The following is a 14,005-nucleotide window of genomic DNA, read 5'->3' as shown; positions in this document are numbered from 1 at the left end:
CTCTCTCACTCGCTTAATTTCGGTGACTGGGACTTTAATCAAATGCTAGCCGCGCACTCCTCTGATCTCAAAAGCAACCGGTTTGCCAAATCAAGGAGAGCGAATGGGCCGCGGAACGAGTTTTGTTAGTTCCGCGTCGAGCGTAACATTTGTGTCCAGGCCCAAGGCTCCTCCGGCCACGTTGCAGGCACATGTGCAGCGGTCGAGGGGCAGCGGGAAAGCGGCTCGAATCTCGATCCCAAAGTGCACTTATGGCCCAGCTCGAGCACGCAGCCCCGGCCGACTGCGGCTTCAGTGCCTGCTGATTTCTATGTAGGTCGCTGCAATTCAATACTGGCCCTACGCACCCGTCCTGCCCCCGATTTCAGATTTCAGTTTTCAGATCTCTGCGGCTTCGGTTTCGCTTTTGGGCCCAGTTTCTGGCTCGCTTGACGTGTCTCTGCTAATGCGTTGCTTTTTCAAATCCTGCCCGACTGCCCATGCACTTCTCGCCGGTATGGGGAATGCAGTCGCTGGCCAGGTCGCTAACAGGTTTACAGTGGGCCCTCTCGGCAGGATCCGGACCAACTCGGACTGCGCCCTGCTTGGCGATTAACACATCAACTGACGGTCGTCGCTGCTTTGGCCGCACCGACCGATTGGGCTCATAGCCCATAAATCAGGACACGCTATCGTTGCGACGCTATCTGAGCGGTTCTATTTCGATCCTGGGAGCGCCTTGGGCCTGGCACATGCTCAACAGGCGGACAGCTGAGTAGCATGGCGTGGTGTAACGTGACAGCGACGGGGACATTCACATCTCGGACTTGGACACACACACACACCATCACATGTCTGGTTGCCAGGATTACAGCCACAAAAGAGAGGAGTCGGAGTCTGGGGCTTGACTGCTGCCATGGCAGCGCTTAGCCTTAGCCCGCCACTGAAGGTCACACGGCATAGTCCCGTGAAGTAGCCTCAGAGCACGGCTCGCACAAGGACATCTCACTCCCCTTGCACACACACGCGCACACCCACACACACAGACGAAGCGTGTTGCAACCTGTTGAAAACAGCTTTTCGCAAGAAGCAAAAGAGAAAGCTAAACGCGAGAAAATCCTTCTGCTAGAGACACAACAGCAGTGGAATAAAACCCGAGAGAGGCTGCGGCTGGGAGGATGTATGTATATGTGTGTGTGTGCTTCCATCCACCGCCCACGCCACACTCCTCGTCATGCCTAATCTCGGCCCATGTGGGACACCACCCTCCGCTCGACGGACACAGGCCTACAGGTGGTTCACTGCCGCCACAGCTGTTAGTGTAATTAGAGCTGGCTCCGCTGTGCCACCATTCCGAGATTGACGTCTGGCCATCAGTCGAGTCCAGGCCGGGCGCTCAAGGTCGCCACCCCGACCACTTACCTGTTACCTGGGCCTTGAAGCAGCAGCCTTGAAACCGTTGCCCGATTTTTCTCGGCACGCCTTTAGCCGTGCAAATTTATCAGTTGGCGCACTTTCGCATGCTTTTTTCTAGCGCTTGCTTGGTGGCACTTCTTCTTCGTGGGCCCACCACCCACAGCCACCCAATCACCCAACCCCCACATCCCCGTCGCTTTTTCTGTTGCTTCACGACAGGAGAAGAAAAGAAAAACCTGACGTCGCTGCCGGCGGCGACGGCGCTAGTTGAAGGAAAAACGACGATGGCCGAACGAGAGTGAAAGTCTTGGCCACATGGGGACATGGAGGCGTGGAGAGAGCCTTACGCACTCACTCACACATACAGCCGCACACACACACACACCTACACGATGACGCCAGCGCCGCAGTTGACGGCGACGCTGCAGCGAAAGCGGCGCCAATACCAATACCAGCACCAATACCCATGCAAGCCAGGCTCTTTTCGTTTCGTTTTCTTTGCCATTTTTTACTCACTTTTCCCTCAGTTTTTTTTCTTCCTCCGATGCGAGCCGTGCCTTGGCAGCGCTGCCTCTGCTCTGCTTTAAGTGCTACTGTTTATTTTGGTCTTCTCGCCGGATTTTCCCCACTTTCTCCCTCCTCCCTCCGGTAGAGGGAACAATTTTTCGTCTTTTTGGCTGCTACCTTACGTGCTCAAACTTTTCTTAACTATTTCTCTTCTGTTACTTGCTGAGTTTCCTTTCCATTCCTGGATGGGTGACAGTAGGAGGGCTTCTCTGTGGCACGGCGCTCTTTGCGAATAGTTGGGCACGTAAGAGAAGACGCGGCCTCCAGGATGCCCCCCTCCAGGATCTCTGCCCAGCGGCTCAAGCTTTTTTTCAGTCTGTGTAGAGGGCAAAAGCTTTTCCAGAGGGTATGTGTCTCGGCTTACGCGATCGGTAGTGGAGCACAGAACCCATCTGGCGATATTCAGCCGAAAGAATGAGCATTCCGAAATCTAGTGTTGCTCCAAACCAAGTGGAGAGGTGGAGACTTTCTTCGCCTCTGCTTTGTGCCGGCTTCAGCTGCATTTCGGCGTAGAAGAGCCGGCACTCCGTGCAAAACGATCATCAATGGAGCTTCTTGTTCTCTTCTGCCGGCATTCTTCCACCAATTCCATCGCGAGCATTTGGCTGACAGCATGAATATTCGCGAATGTAACAACTACTTAAAGCTGGCACCTTGTATGAGGCATACAGACATACATACAATTAATGGAACTTTATGATCGCGGAAAAATGCATCAATGGAGCTTATTAGTACTTCTACGCCACGAGAAGATTCTCGAGCATGCAATCGGCCACATTTCTTCGGCACATTCCATCGCTTTCTTTTTACGAACCGCTCTACTGTAACTCTCATTCTACCTGGCGTTGCAATATCTGCAGATCTCTATGCTTAGCAGAGCTCGTTCTATATCAAAGCGGCCACTCATCTGTATCACTGTATCTGCTCGAGACGTGTTCAAATGCAAAGAATTCCAAAGAGATCTCGACTAATGTCGAGCTTGTCCAACAGCCGATGACCTGCTGATAGCTCTGGCTCCAGTCATTCTAAAGCCAATCTTGGGGCCTGCGCCCCATTGATTATCACGTAGCCTGAATGCCCAGACAGCCATGTGCTCCAGATAGGGAGTTTTCTTGCGGAGCTCAGCCCAGGTGATATCAGCAGCTGTGGACAGTATTATTTATCTGGGGCTCAGAGCCGGAAGTACAACACGTCCGTATCAGAATAACTCTTCTGATGAAGACAATTCGAACGTACTAAAAAATCATGTTCGAAGGGAAGCTATGAACGCACGCATGCCTGTCATCTCTGTTTTTCCATATGACCCAACTGATTCCAAAGTGCATATATATATGTATATAAGCATGAATCGATCGGATCAGAGTAGTGTTAATTCGATTGGTATAAGACAGCAGACAAAAATGTTTACAAACTTTAGAACACCAGTGATTTTCGATCGTGGGAGTATATGTATAAATGATTGACATTATTCTGATTTAATTGTTTCATTTCATACTAAGGGAAACATATTGCAGAACGAGTAATGCAATTAGGTATTCAACGAATCCGTTGTTCCTGTCTCCTAATTGCGGGAAACGTGCCCGATATTGGGTCTTAGGCTCTTTTTTTGGCACGGTAGGCGATTCGTGTCTTTCCGCCCAAAGCGTCGAACGTGTTGAATGACGCACCAGCAAGCCACGAATTTTAAATTTTTGGATGCGTAATTCCCGCCCGCGCGACGCGGCGTACGTGTAAGAATCGTCAAGAGACAAAAATGCCGAATGTGTTTTTTGGTTACATGACCTTGGTTCCGAACTGCTCGCCCCCAATCGATCAAAAGTGGTTAGAATACTATCTCAATGCACTCCCTCTATCGTTACAGGAATTGGGTTCGCTCTGGCCACATCCACTGATCACGTCTTAGGCAGCTGCGGATCACGGATGGACGATCGCAGATCCGGAGATTAATCATCCAGATGGAAACTGAAGCTGGAAAGCATCTCCGGTGCGGAAGTAGCTCACGTTGCTCTCCGTCACCCTCAACTCCATTTAGTCATGCATCTTACGGCGGGCACGGCCGTGATACGGTGGCCCGCGCTCCCCGGCGGAGACTCTCTTCCGGTCCGCGGTCACGTGGGGAGAGCGCTCTGCGCTGTGCACTCTGCATTCTAGCCGCTGCACCGTTAGCCAAGATTTGTTGTGGTCTCTTTAGGGGGAACCCAAGATCTTCGTACTTAAATCACGCGGCGCTCAATTGGCATTCGAGTTATGCAACATTCTCGGAAGCGAGCGCACCCAGCGACCTTTTAAGCGCGTCTGCCCTGCTCCAAGTCACCACTGCCACTCCAGAGCTGACCGCGGTCGCAACCAAGGTTCCACGAAAAGCAGGCACACTAAGGATACGAGCCCTTTAGAGTCAACTCCATCAGATGAACCCAGGATCACGAGGACAAACTAGTTCCAGTCAAGTATCAAGTCATCTGAAGTAGAGTGCCACCATGACGCACTGCCTTTGGTCGACACTGCTGGGCCTGCTGTCCGTGCTCTCCACGGCCACCAGTCGCTCGGTGCGGCAACTACCAAGCGCATATCCACCGGTGCTGCCCACCGGATACTATGGACAGCCGCCCTATGCTTACCCACCCTACGGCTATGGCTACCAGGCGCCACCACCCGTTTACCAGCCTTATTACGACAACGTTTTTGGCGTCTTCAAGAGCTATCCCGGCGGTGGATTCCCTGTGCGGTTCGATTACGTGAGTAGAAACTGGCAAAATGCGAATCTGAATTTTATAATATATCTATGGGTAGAGATTTCTTGCCTAACCAGTAATTTGTAGTTAGCTCTAATTATTAAGCTTTTTAACACCTGTTTCTATATTTCCAATCGTAGAATAATCGCTGCTCGCGCAACTACATTGGCATCAAGCCGCATCCCGACCAACAGCAGTACTACTACGTCTGTAAGCCCGACTGTGTAATCTTCAGCAAGTGCCGCGGCCTTGAGGTGAGTCATAGACGACCGCTTGCCCTGCTTCGCCAGCCACTCAACTCGCTTTCCCGTTCCCCAGAGCTTCAACGCCAGCAGCGGGCGCTGCGTGCAACACGTTCCACAGCACAGACCGGACCACAGGCCGCCGCAGTGCCAGAAGGAGGGCCGCTTCCCACATCCCCACGACTGCAAGGTGTACTATAGGTGCGACAAGAACCGGACGCAGCCTTGGCTTTTCGCCTGCCCGGCGGGCACCATTTTCTCGCCGGTGGAGCGCAAGTGCTTGCCAGGCGACCAGTGCCCCTCGACGGAGATATCGGACAGTGGCAGCTATATCCCGCAGAACTGCGAGCTCAAGTTTCCCGAGTGCGCCGAGGAGGGCACGTTCCGCTCCCCGACGGACTGCGCCCTCTACTACACGTGTCGATTGCAGGAAAGTGGCACCTATCTGCAGACGCGATTTAAATGCCCCGGCAGCAATAGCTTTGATCTCGAGCGGAAGCTGTGTCGTCCCCGCAGTGAAGTCGACTGCTTTGACTTTGTTCCGGGACCCGTGCAGGTACCCTACGTTCCACAGCCCTACTATCCACCCTATCCAGCTGCACCGCCACTCTATGAGGAGGACGACTACGATACGGGAGCCAGGGACCAGCAGCCTGCCCTTAAGTCGGAAAAGCTTCAGGTGGCGCCGCAGGGCTTTGAAAAACCTTCATTGAATGTAGTGGTTTTGCAAACAAGCACCTCAACTACTTCGGAACCTTCAAATGCCTATCATAAATACCCCGCCTATCCATCGTATCCCTCATATGAGTATTCATCGCACCATCGCGGTAAGGAAACGGCTGCAGAAAACCTAGAGCTTAAGGAAGAGGGCGTTCCGCGCAAGCTTAAGCTCTCGGAGAACATTGTCATCCAGCCCGAAACGCCAGCGACTACAACTACCACTCGTGAACCTTTAAATGATACCAACAAATATCAATACAAAAGATACACCTATGGTACAGCCAAAAACGATGTCACGGAGGCTCCGGAAATCAAATCACCGTTAAAGGGCTTGCACCTTTCGCAAAATATTGTCATTCTCCCTACAACTTCTACACCTGCGACTACCACAACTACGACTAAACCAGTGGTGCTTACATGCCCTACCATTCCAACACCAAAAACAACTCCCAAACCAAGCACAACTACTGCAGTCACAAAATCAACGCCAAAAATGTCAAGTACCGAACAGCATAGCACAACGACCGCTAGAACCACTACTACTAAAAGACCAACAACTGTTAATGAGAAAACCTCACCGGCTACCGAAAAGCCAAGGACTACTGTAGTGACAACAACGACTCAAAAACGCAGTACGACTACTCACAACACCTCACCAGATACAAAAACAACAATAAGATCTACAACGCTTTCTCCGAAAACGACAACAACACCTTCCACAACAACTACGGTAAAAGTTACAACCCACAGGCCGAAAACGACTGCTCGGAAAACGTCAACAGCTTCTACTACTACCAAAAAAACAACAACTTCTCCCAAAACTACAAAGAGTACGGAGATCCCAACTTCTACCACTTCTAAACTTTCCACAACAACCCAGAAAACAACTACTCACAAATCTACTGCAGCAACAACTTCTACTGAGAATCCAAAAACGACTACTGAGAAAACATCAACAGTTTCTACTACCACTAAGAAATCCACAGAAAGTTCCCCTAAGCCTACAAGCAGTACGGGAAAACCAATTACCACTCCCAAACCTTCAACAAGAACGACACCAACGACAACTACAGTCACAGCCACTACTCAAATAACAACAACGACCTCCTTGAGATCCTCCACGGAAAGTACGTCCACTCAAACCCCAAAAACAACTTCACCTCAACCAACAAAAACGACGACTCGTACGGTTACTCCGAAAATCTCAACAACAACAACGACCACAGAAAAGCCAATAACTAGTAGTACTAAACCTACAACTACGACTCAGAACACGACATCGACGGCTCCAAACACAACTAAAGTAACAATCACTACGCAAAAAGAGACAACACCTACACAGAACACGTCAACAAACAGATTTACTAGGAAAACAACAAGTAATAATCCAGAACCGACTAGTACCGAAAAACCTATCACCTCGACGACTCCAAAACTTATTACAACTACTCCGAAAACATCAACAGTTGCAATAAGCTCCGAAAAGACAACGATTAGTTCTCCCAAGCCTACTACCGAAAAAAGTACCGAAAATCCTACCACGAACTCTGTGAAAACATCTGCGTTAACTAGCTCCACTCACAAAGCAACAAGTACTACATCCGAACCGACTAAAACGACCCAAGAAATAACAACGACTACTCCGAAGCCAACTTCTACTCAGGAACCTATCACTACGCAAAAAGAGACAACACCTACACAGAACACCTCAACAACCAGATTTACTAGGAAAACAACAAGTAATAATCCAGAACCGACTAGTACCGAAAAACCTATCACCTCGACGACTCCAAAACTTATTACAACTACTCCGAAAACATCAACAGTTGCAATAAGCTCCGAAAAGACAACGATTAGTTCTCCCAAACCTACTACCGAAAAAAGTACCGAAAATCCTACCACGAACTCTGTGAAAACATCTGCGTTAACTAGCTCCACTCACAGAGCAACAAGTACTACATCCGGACCGACTAAAACGACCCAAGAAATAACAACGACGACTCCGAAGCCAACTTCTACTCAGGAACCAACAACTTCTACTCAAAAAGTATCCACGGTTACTATTACCACTAAAAAAGCCACGGAAAGTTCCCCGTTGACTACACTAAGCACGGAAGAACCAACTACAACTCCCAAACCATTGACTACAACGACTCCAACGACAACTTCAGTGGCAGCCACTACTCGACTTACAACAACCACCATTTCGGAATCCACTACAGAAACTACGTCGACTCAAAAGCCAGAAAGTTCTAAGCCTACACCTACAACAAGGACGACTCCGAAGGCAACAACAGTGATCGTTTCTACTCAAAATCCAACAACGTCCACTTCGAAAACATCTACGGTAACCATAACCACACCAAAACCAAGTACAAGCACACAAAAGTCGACCACTACAACTCGGCAACCGACATCAGTTACTGCATCAACTACAAGTATCGGAACCACGAGGATTCCAACTACCACTACCCCGCAAAACTCCACTTCCTCGACTGATTTGACCACTGTCACGCGACCGCCATGTCCCGATCCCGACTCCACCTCAGGTAAGTCTTCTGCCCATAAGGATCCATTAATCCATTTTAAATGCTCCTCCACCACACAAGCAGCACTGAACACCTAATCATGACACTTGCCTTACAGATAAGAACACAAATACTGCATGCACACAAGAACTCCAACAAGTGAATCTACTTGAACTACAATCACCACAGAAACAAGAAGAACTCACCCACACACAAACCCACACAGCATTAACCGGAAGTAGGAACACTTTAAGCGGGCAGGAAGTGCCGGACTACATGGATGATGCACCGTCTTCCGCTGAGGCGGAATCAGGGCAGGCAACGACAGCGAAGGCACCAACCATGTCCACGCTGGCGGCGGCCCATCTACTGCAAAAACTGTTCCACATAATCTCCACGACGCCGCCGAGCAGGGAGCATGCTCCTACTCAGCGACCATCCAGTCAGCCTTCTTCCAGCCAGCGCTCGCAGGGAGTGACCATTGCCCAGATGGCCAGGCATAACCTAGCCACCTCTAAGCCCTTTATCGCCCACTCCCTACGGCTCTCCATCCAGCAGCTAGCCTCCACCCAGAAGCGCTCTATCCCGCCCAAGACACTCGTTACGCACAACACCACTAAGGAGCCGGAGGACTCCGAGTACTACGATAGTGAGACATCGGAACAGTACGCGGACGAGGACAACGAAGTACTAGACAAAGCACAGCCAAAGGCTATGTCCAGCACCACTGTGGCCGCAGTGCTCCCTGCTGCTCCGTCTACAACCACTGAGCGGGAGCCACAAAAAACATCTTCCTCGCCAAGTCCGACCAAGACAACTCCCTCCACCACAGCCCAGCCGATTGAGACGACAACTGGCGACCTAGAATACGATAGTTCCGGGGGCTCTGACTATGTCAACGACGCGAATGACATTCCGAGCGGTGTAGCCACCAGCCTGGAGGCCAGGAAGAACTTCCTGCTCAGCCTCCTAAAGCAGCGCCTTACTCGAATAGAACGAACAGAATCGAAGAAGCCAATGCCGGCTACGAGCACTTCCCCCAACACAGGTGCCCCTCAGACAACAAGCAGCAGTACAAGTCCTGCGTCCACCATAAGCGAGAGCACTTCTTCGGTCACAAGTTTGACCGCAAGGTCAAGTCTGACTGCTAGTAAGCACTCAAGTCCAGAGGCACTTAGTCGGCAGAAAAGTTTGACAGCTCAGAGTGCGGAATACTATGATGAGGACGATGACTACATGGAAGACGAACCCGCTGGTTCTTCTGATGCTGAGAAAAAAGAGCGCGGCGAAGTCTTAATAGCCGAGAAGCAACCAGCAGCCACCGCTAAGCGACACATCGCACCTCCATCCGAGCAGCCTCTTAGGCAGGCGATGCTCAATATATTAGCAACTAGAAGTGAGGAAAACGAAGTGGATGTGAAAGCCACATCCGACGGGCTGCAGTTTAGGAGATTTGTAAGCAGGAATAGTAAGATTCCCACTGAAAGTCCTCCCAATCGCGCATCAATTGTAGTTGCTGAGGCTCTAAGCCGAAGACTTGCCGACAACCTTGGGGAGCTTCCTTCAGGACCAACCGTACCACACACATCTGATGCGAAACCAATCGCATCAGTCAGTCAAACAACGATACGAAGCAGAGAACCACAAACAGAATCATCTTCTCAAACACCACCATCGACATCTACAGAAACACCAGCGACACAAGCAACCCAAAAGCATCGAACAGGCGAAGCCACACAGAGTACATTAGAAATAGTCACACAGACCACTCCAGAATCAGCGCCACCAGCAACAACTGTGCCCGTCGCGGTGCGCCAGGAAGTGCTGTCGGTGAACAGCAGGCCCTGGTTGCTGGCGGCGCGCAACCAAACCGTCCACCTCACACCCATCTCCTCCATTGCCGCTCGAGCGCCAAGCAACCCAGTGAGCCACGCTAACCGTTCGATCAATCCACTAGTGTCCAGTCCCGAGGACCACTCCACGGAGAAGGTGCCGCAGCTCATCGTTAAGGTGTACGAGCCCATCGACCTGAAGATAGTCTTCTGCCCGAAGTCGTGCGACCAGGACCACGACCACAAATTCGGTAAGTCTGACTTCGATAAGCATATTTTGCCCTCCCCAGTATACCCAGTACCCTGACCTATGACCTATGACTCGACCACAGACCCAGCTGATAATATTAAGACGTCCAACTGCACGGGAGGCTGCGACGAGGAGGAGGAGCGGATCCACAAGCATGTCGACATCCAGTGGAAGCCACTAGAGCTGACCGACATCGCTGGCTTCCGCAACGCCGTGTAGAAACACAACGAGGCCCACGAAATTCCCGTAGTACGATTTCTCCAACATAGAACCTATAGCTAGTACCTACAACTACAATAAATACTTTATACCTTTAAATCAACCAAGACGGTCTGGGTACTGGCGAACAGCAAGTAGGTCGCCTTGGCCAGCACGGGGTCTCTCGACCCGCACAGTGTGCTCTCCATGCGATGCCTCTGGGTGGGTGGTATTGGGGACCGTGGGGTTGGTTGAGTCCTATTAAAAGAAACAGCGGAAAGCGCGCAGAGGCAGCTGGCAAAAGAAGCAGGCAGAGTGCACACAAAAAGTTGCACGCCAAAAGGAAAGGAAAGGAATGGAATGGAAAGCAAAGGATAAAAAAGCGTGCCACCACGCCGAACGTCCTTCAGCCTGTGTGGGTAATGGGATATGGGTGGGTCGCGACTCTGAATGTGAATATGGGTGTGGATGTGGATGCGGTCGTGGTCTGTGGTTATGCTGCCTGCATGTGTCCAGAAGTAGCTGCCACCTGTTGGCGCCCGATGCTGCCGGCTGGGCCAACAAAAGAAAGAAGTCCTAACACAGTCGTGGCCGGCAACAAGACCAAGCCAAAGTCGGCACGGCGGCATGCCCCCACCCGGCGACCCGCATGCCATTCCACATGCGAGTGGGCACTTGGCCACCAGGCGCCCAGTGTCGACAGCCAGTGTCCGCGCATTCCTGAAGCGACTGGCGGTGGTAGTGGCAGGTCTGTGTTTTGTGTTCGCGGCAAGCAAAAGGAGCAAGTGCAAGTGCATTCATTGTTTTTGCGGCAGCTGCATTGTCGTGCTCTTGTTGTCTTCGCTTCTTTCCGTTTGTTTTGATCTGCTGTGTTCGGTTCGCTTGTTCGGTTGTTTGGTGTTGTTTGGTGGCTCGGTGGTTGGGTTGCACGTTGATGTGGCACAGTTTCCACATAGAGCACATAGAGTTAATCAATGCCCCACGCCCCCACGATTGCCATCTAAGCACCAACAGTGGCAGGCTTTTGGGCGATTTACAGTTATGCGTGCCACAAATCGGCATCAAACGCGCTTAGCAGACATCATCCTGCTGCTGCACAAATCTCCAGTTGGCCATGAATTATTTAGCAGTTCAACAGTTGGCCCCCGCCCTTCCGCATCCGCATTCGCATCCGCCCCCCAACTATGGCACACAATTTGCAATTTTCATGTAGCATGAAGTCTTGGATTTGACTTGCCCCTGCCGCCACCACGCACACATGCTCCTTGTGCAAATCCTTTTTATGCCCGCATTATATAGTTCGCACGCATTGCTTCTGCCTCTGAAGGGATGGGTACTGGATGGATACTGGGATCTGCCTTCTGCGTTCTGCGTCGTGAGCCCAGGACGTCACATTTGGCACACGATGCGCGCGTCATTCAATTCCATTTCCATTCCCATTTACCCGACTCCGCGACCCTTCGACATTGCGAACCCCGCGAACTCTGCGAATGCCAGAGCATTTCCACATTTCCATTTGCAGCGCGACGCCATTCCGAGGGCCATATAACCAAGTTCAATTACCTGTTACAGCCGTTAGATGAATTTCTATGGCCAGTACATGTCCCGACTAGTTGAGTACAGCTCACAACTGCCATTTCTTGTGTCTGCCGGGTGGATGGGTGGATTGTTGGATGGATGGGGATATCTTGTGCGAGTGTGTGGCTTTTTTGAATATTTGAAATGTTTTTGTTCGCGCCACGCCAACAAGTTCGACAACATCGGCGATGGCTGAAAGTTGGGGAAGTGTGCGTGGAGGTGGAAGAATAACGACACACTTTGGCACGCATTTGTGATAAACATAAATGAGCTTAGAAATGAACCCCGCAGGATAAGGCGCACACGCCCACACACTCCCAAACACTCCCACACACGCCCACACACTCGAGCGTGGTGCTAGAAGTGGGTGGGTGTGGTGTGGCTGGCTCCTTTGGGGTCGGACATGGAGTCGGAATCGGGAGCAGAGTATTGACTACATACAGTAGACATCAAGTATCAGGCCGAACAGAGCATTATACAAATGATACGACATTAGATAAGCCTAAGTGCAAATTGGCTTACAAACCGGGATTTGTGTTTGCTGCTCCCCCCGACCCCTTTGCCGCCTTTGTTCTGCCCGGCTTAGCGTGGATACGGATACGGATCCGCTACGGATGCGGATGCCGATGCGAATGCGAATGTTCGTTTGCATGCCACAGCTGCCCCGGCTCATCACCTATGCATGAGTCCATGATCCGGCGAGTCAGATTGATAGTGCTGCTCCTCCGCCGCCGAGGAGTCCCAGTGCCCGTCTGCTGAGCCCATCTTATGGCACCCATTGCTTTTTAGCACGGCTGTGTCAGCGGGTTCCACTAATGCGTATTCAATGGGCACCCCACCGACGGCTGCACTTTGTGTAAGTGCCGATATCTGGGTCGCCTCCGTAGTGCTTTCTTTTTGGCCAGGCGGAGCACCGACCACCGAGCACCGAGCAGCCAGAGCTCGGCACAAAAAACGGCAAAGAATCGCCGTGTGCATCGTGTGCGCAAAAAGGAGCAAGAGCAGCAGCCGCACCGGGTCGAGTCGGCGGAAAACAAAGCCAAACCGAAAGAGTTTTGCAACGGAGGTGGGATGGTGGGGATGGGTGAATTGGACATGTGGCACACTCCGTGTGAGGAGCAAAAAAACTGTCAAAAAATTCGTCCTTGATTCGTTGCAGTTTCTTTTTGGCGTGATCGGTCTGGTCTGGCTGGGTTCGAGTGTCGTGCGAGCCGTGAGTTTTCTAAAACGAAAGCAAAAAGATGCACACACACAGCCGTGGATGTGGATGTGGATATGGCTGTGAATGTGGATGTGGCTGTCGATGCGGAGTGGATGAGCAACTGGAAGTGGAAGTGGGCCGTGGCCCCGGCAAGGACATGCGGCTGTCGACTGGAGATGGGGCTGAGGATTGAGGACTGAGTACTGTGGACTACGGACTACGGACTACGGACAACGGACTGGGGCTTCGAGTTGGTCGTCATGAATGAAACTCTCTGATTGCCTTCGTGTGTGTGCCTGTGTGTGTGTGTGGCATGTGGCATGTGGCACTAGTCGATGGGTGGTGCGTGGTGGAGTCGTGTTTGTTGCTTGTCTTTCGCCATCTCGGTTGCATTCTTTTTTGCTGGCTGGCGTCGCACTCTGATTGCTTTTGGCTTTTGCCACCAGCGCAATCACTTTTTGTGTACCACATTTGCATGGTGCTTCTTTTGCAGTGCCAGCTCCGTTTGCTTCTTTTGCTCATGCTGCTCCTGCTGCTCCTTTTGCTCCTTTCCTTGGCCACCCAGTAAACCAGTCAGTCAGCCAGCCAGGCAGCCAGTTCTTTTCGCCTTGTTTGGCGTGGTGGCTCACTGGGGCAGGAGCTCGTTTAGCCGATTGTTTCATTTGATTTCGCCTCGCTGGCCCCGCTCAGTTGCTCCACTTGGCCATGTGACCATGTGGCCATGTGGCCATGTGGCCGTGGGATGGGGCTTTGTGTCCAGAT

General features: G+C 51.4%; 1 protein-coding gene across 6 annotated transcripts in view; it reads left to right on the top strand.

Annotated features, from left to right (window-relative positions):
• LOC117147889 (mucin-2) overlaps positions 1–14,005 on the top strand; it is a 102,016-nt gene that overhangs the window by 54,379 nt on the left and 33,632 nt on the right. For 3 of the 6 annotated variants that reach the window (XM_033314976.1, XM_033314973.1, XM_033314975.1), the window contains 5 exons: positions 3,824–4,697; positions 4,835–4,948; positions 5,013–8,205; positions 8,303–10,267; positions 10,349–10,515. In XM_033314976.1, the coding sequence (XP_033170867.1) occupies positions 4,440–4,697; positions 4,835–4,948; positions 5,013–8,205; positions 8,303–10,267; positions 10,349–10,485 (5,667 nt within the window). In that variant the 5' untranslated portion in view covers positions 3,824–4,439 and the 3' untranslated portion in view covers positions 10,486–10,515. The remainder of the gene's footprint in view (positions 1–3,823; positions 4,698–4,834; positions 4,949–5,012; positions 8,206–8,302; positions 10,268–10,348; positions 10,516–14,005) is intronic. The other 3 variants (XM_033314978.1, XM_033314979.1, XM_033314977.1) reach the window with 3 other exon arrangements.

Source organism: Drosophila mauritiana, chromosome X (genome assembly GCF_004382145.1).
Source record: "Drosophila mauritiana strain mau12 chromosome X, ASM438214v1, whole genome shotgun sequence".
In the NCBI taxonomy this organism is placed as follows: domain Eukaryota; kingdom Metazoa; phylum Arthropoda; class Insecta; order Diptera; family Drosophilidae; genus Drosophila; species Drosophila mauritiana.
Note: the sequence above shows the minus strand (reverse complement) of the source record. Positions and strands in the feature narration are given on the sequence as shown.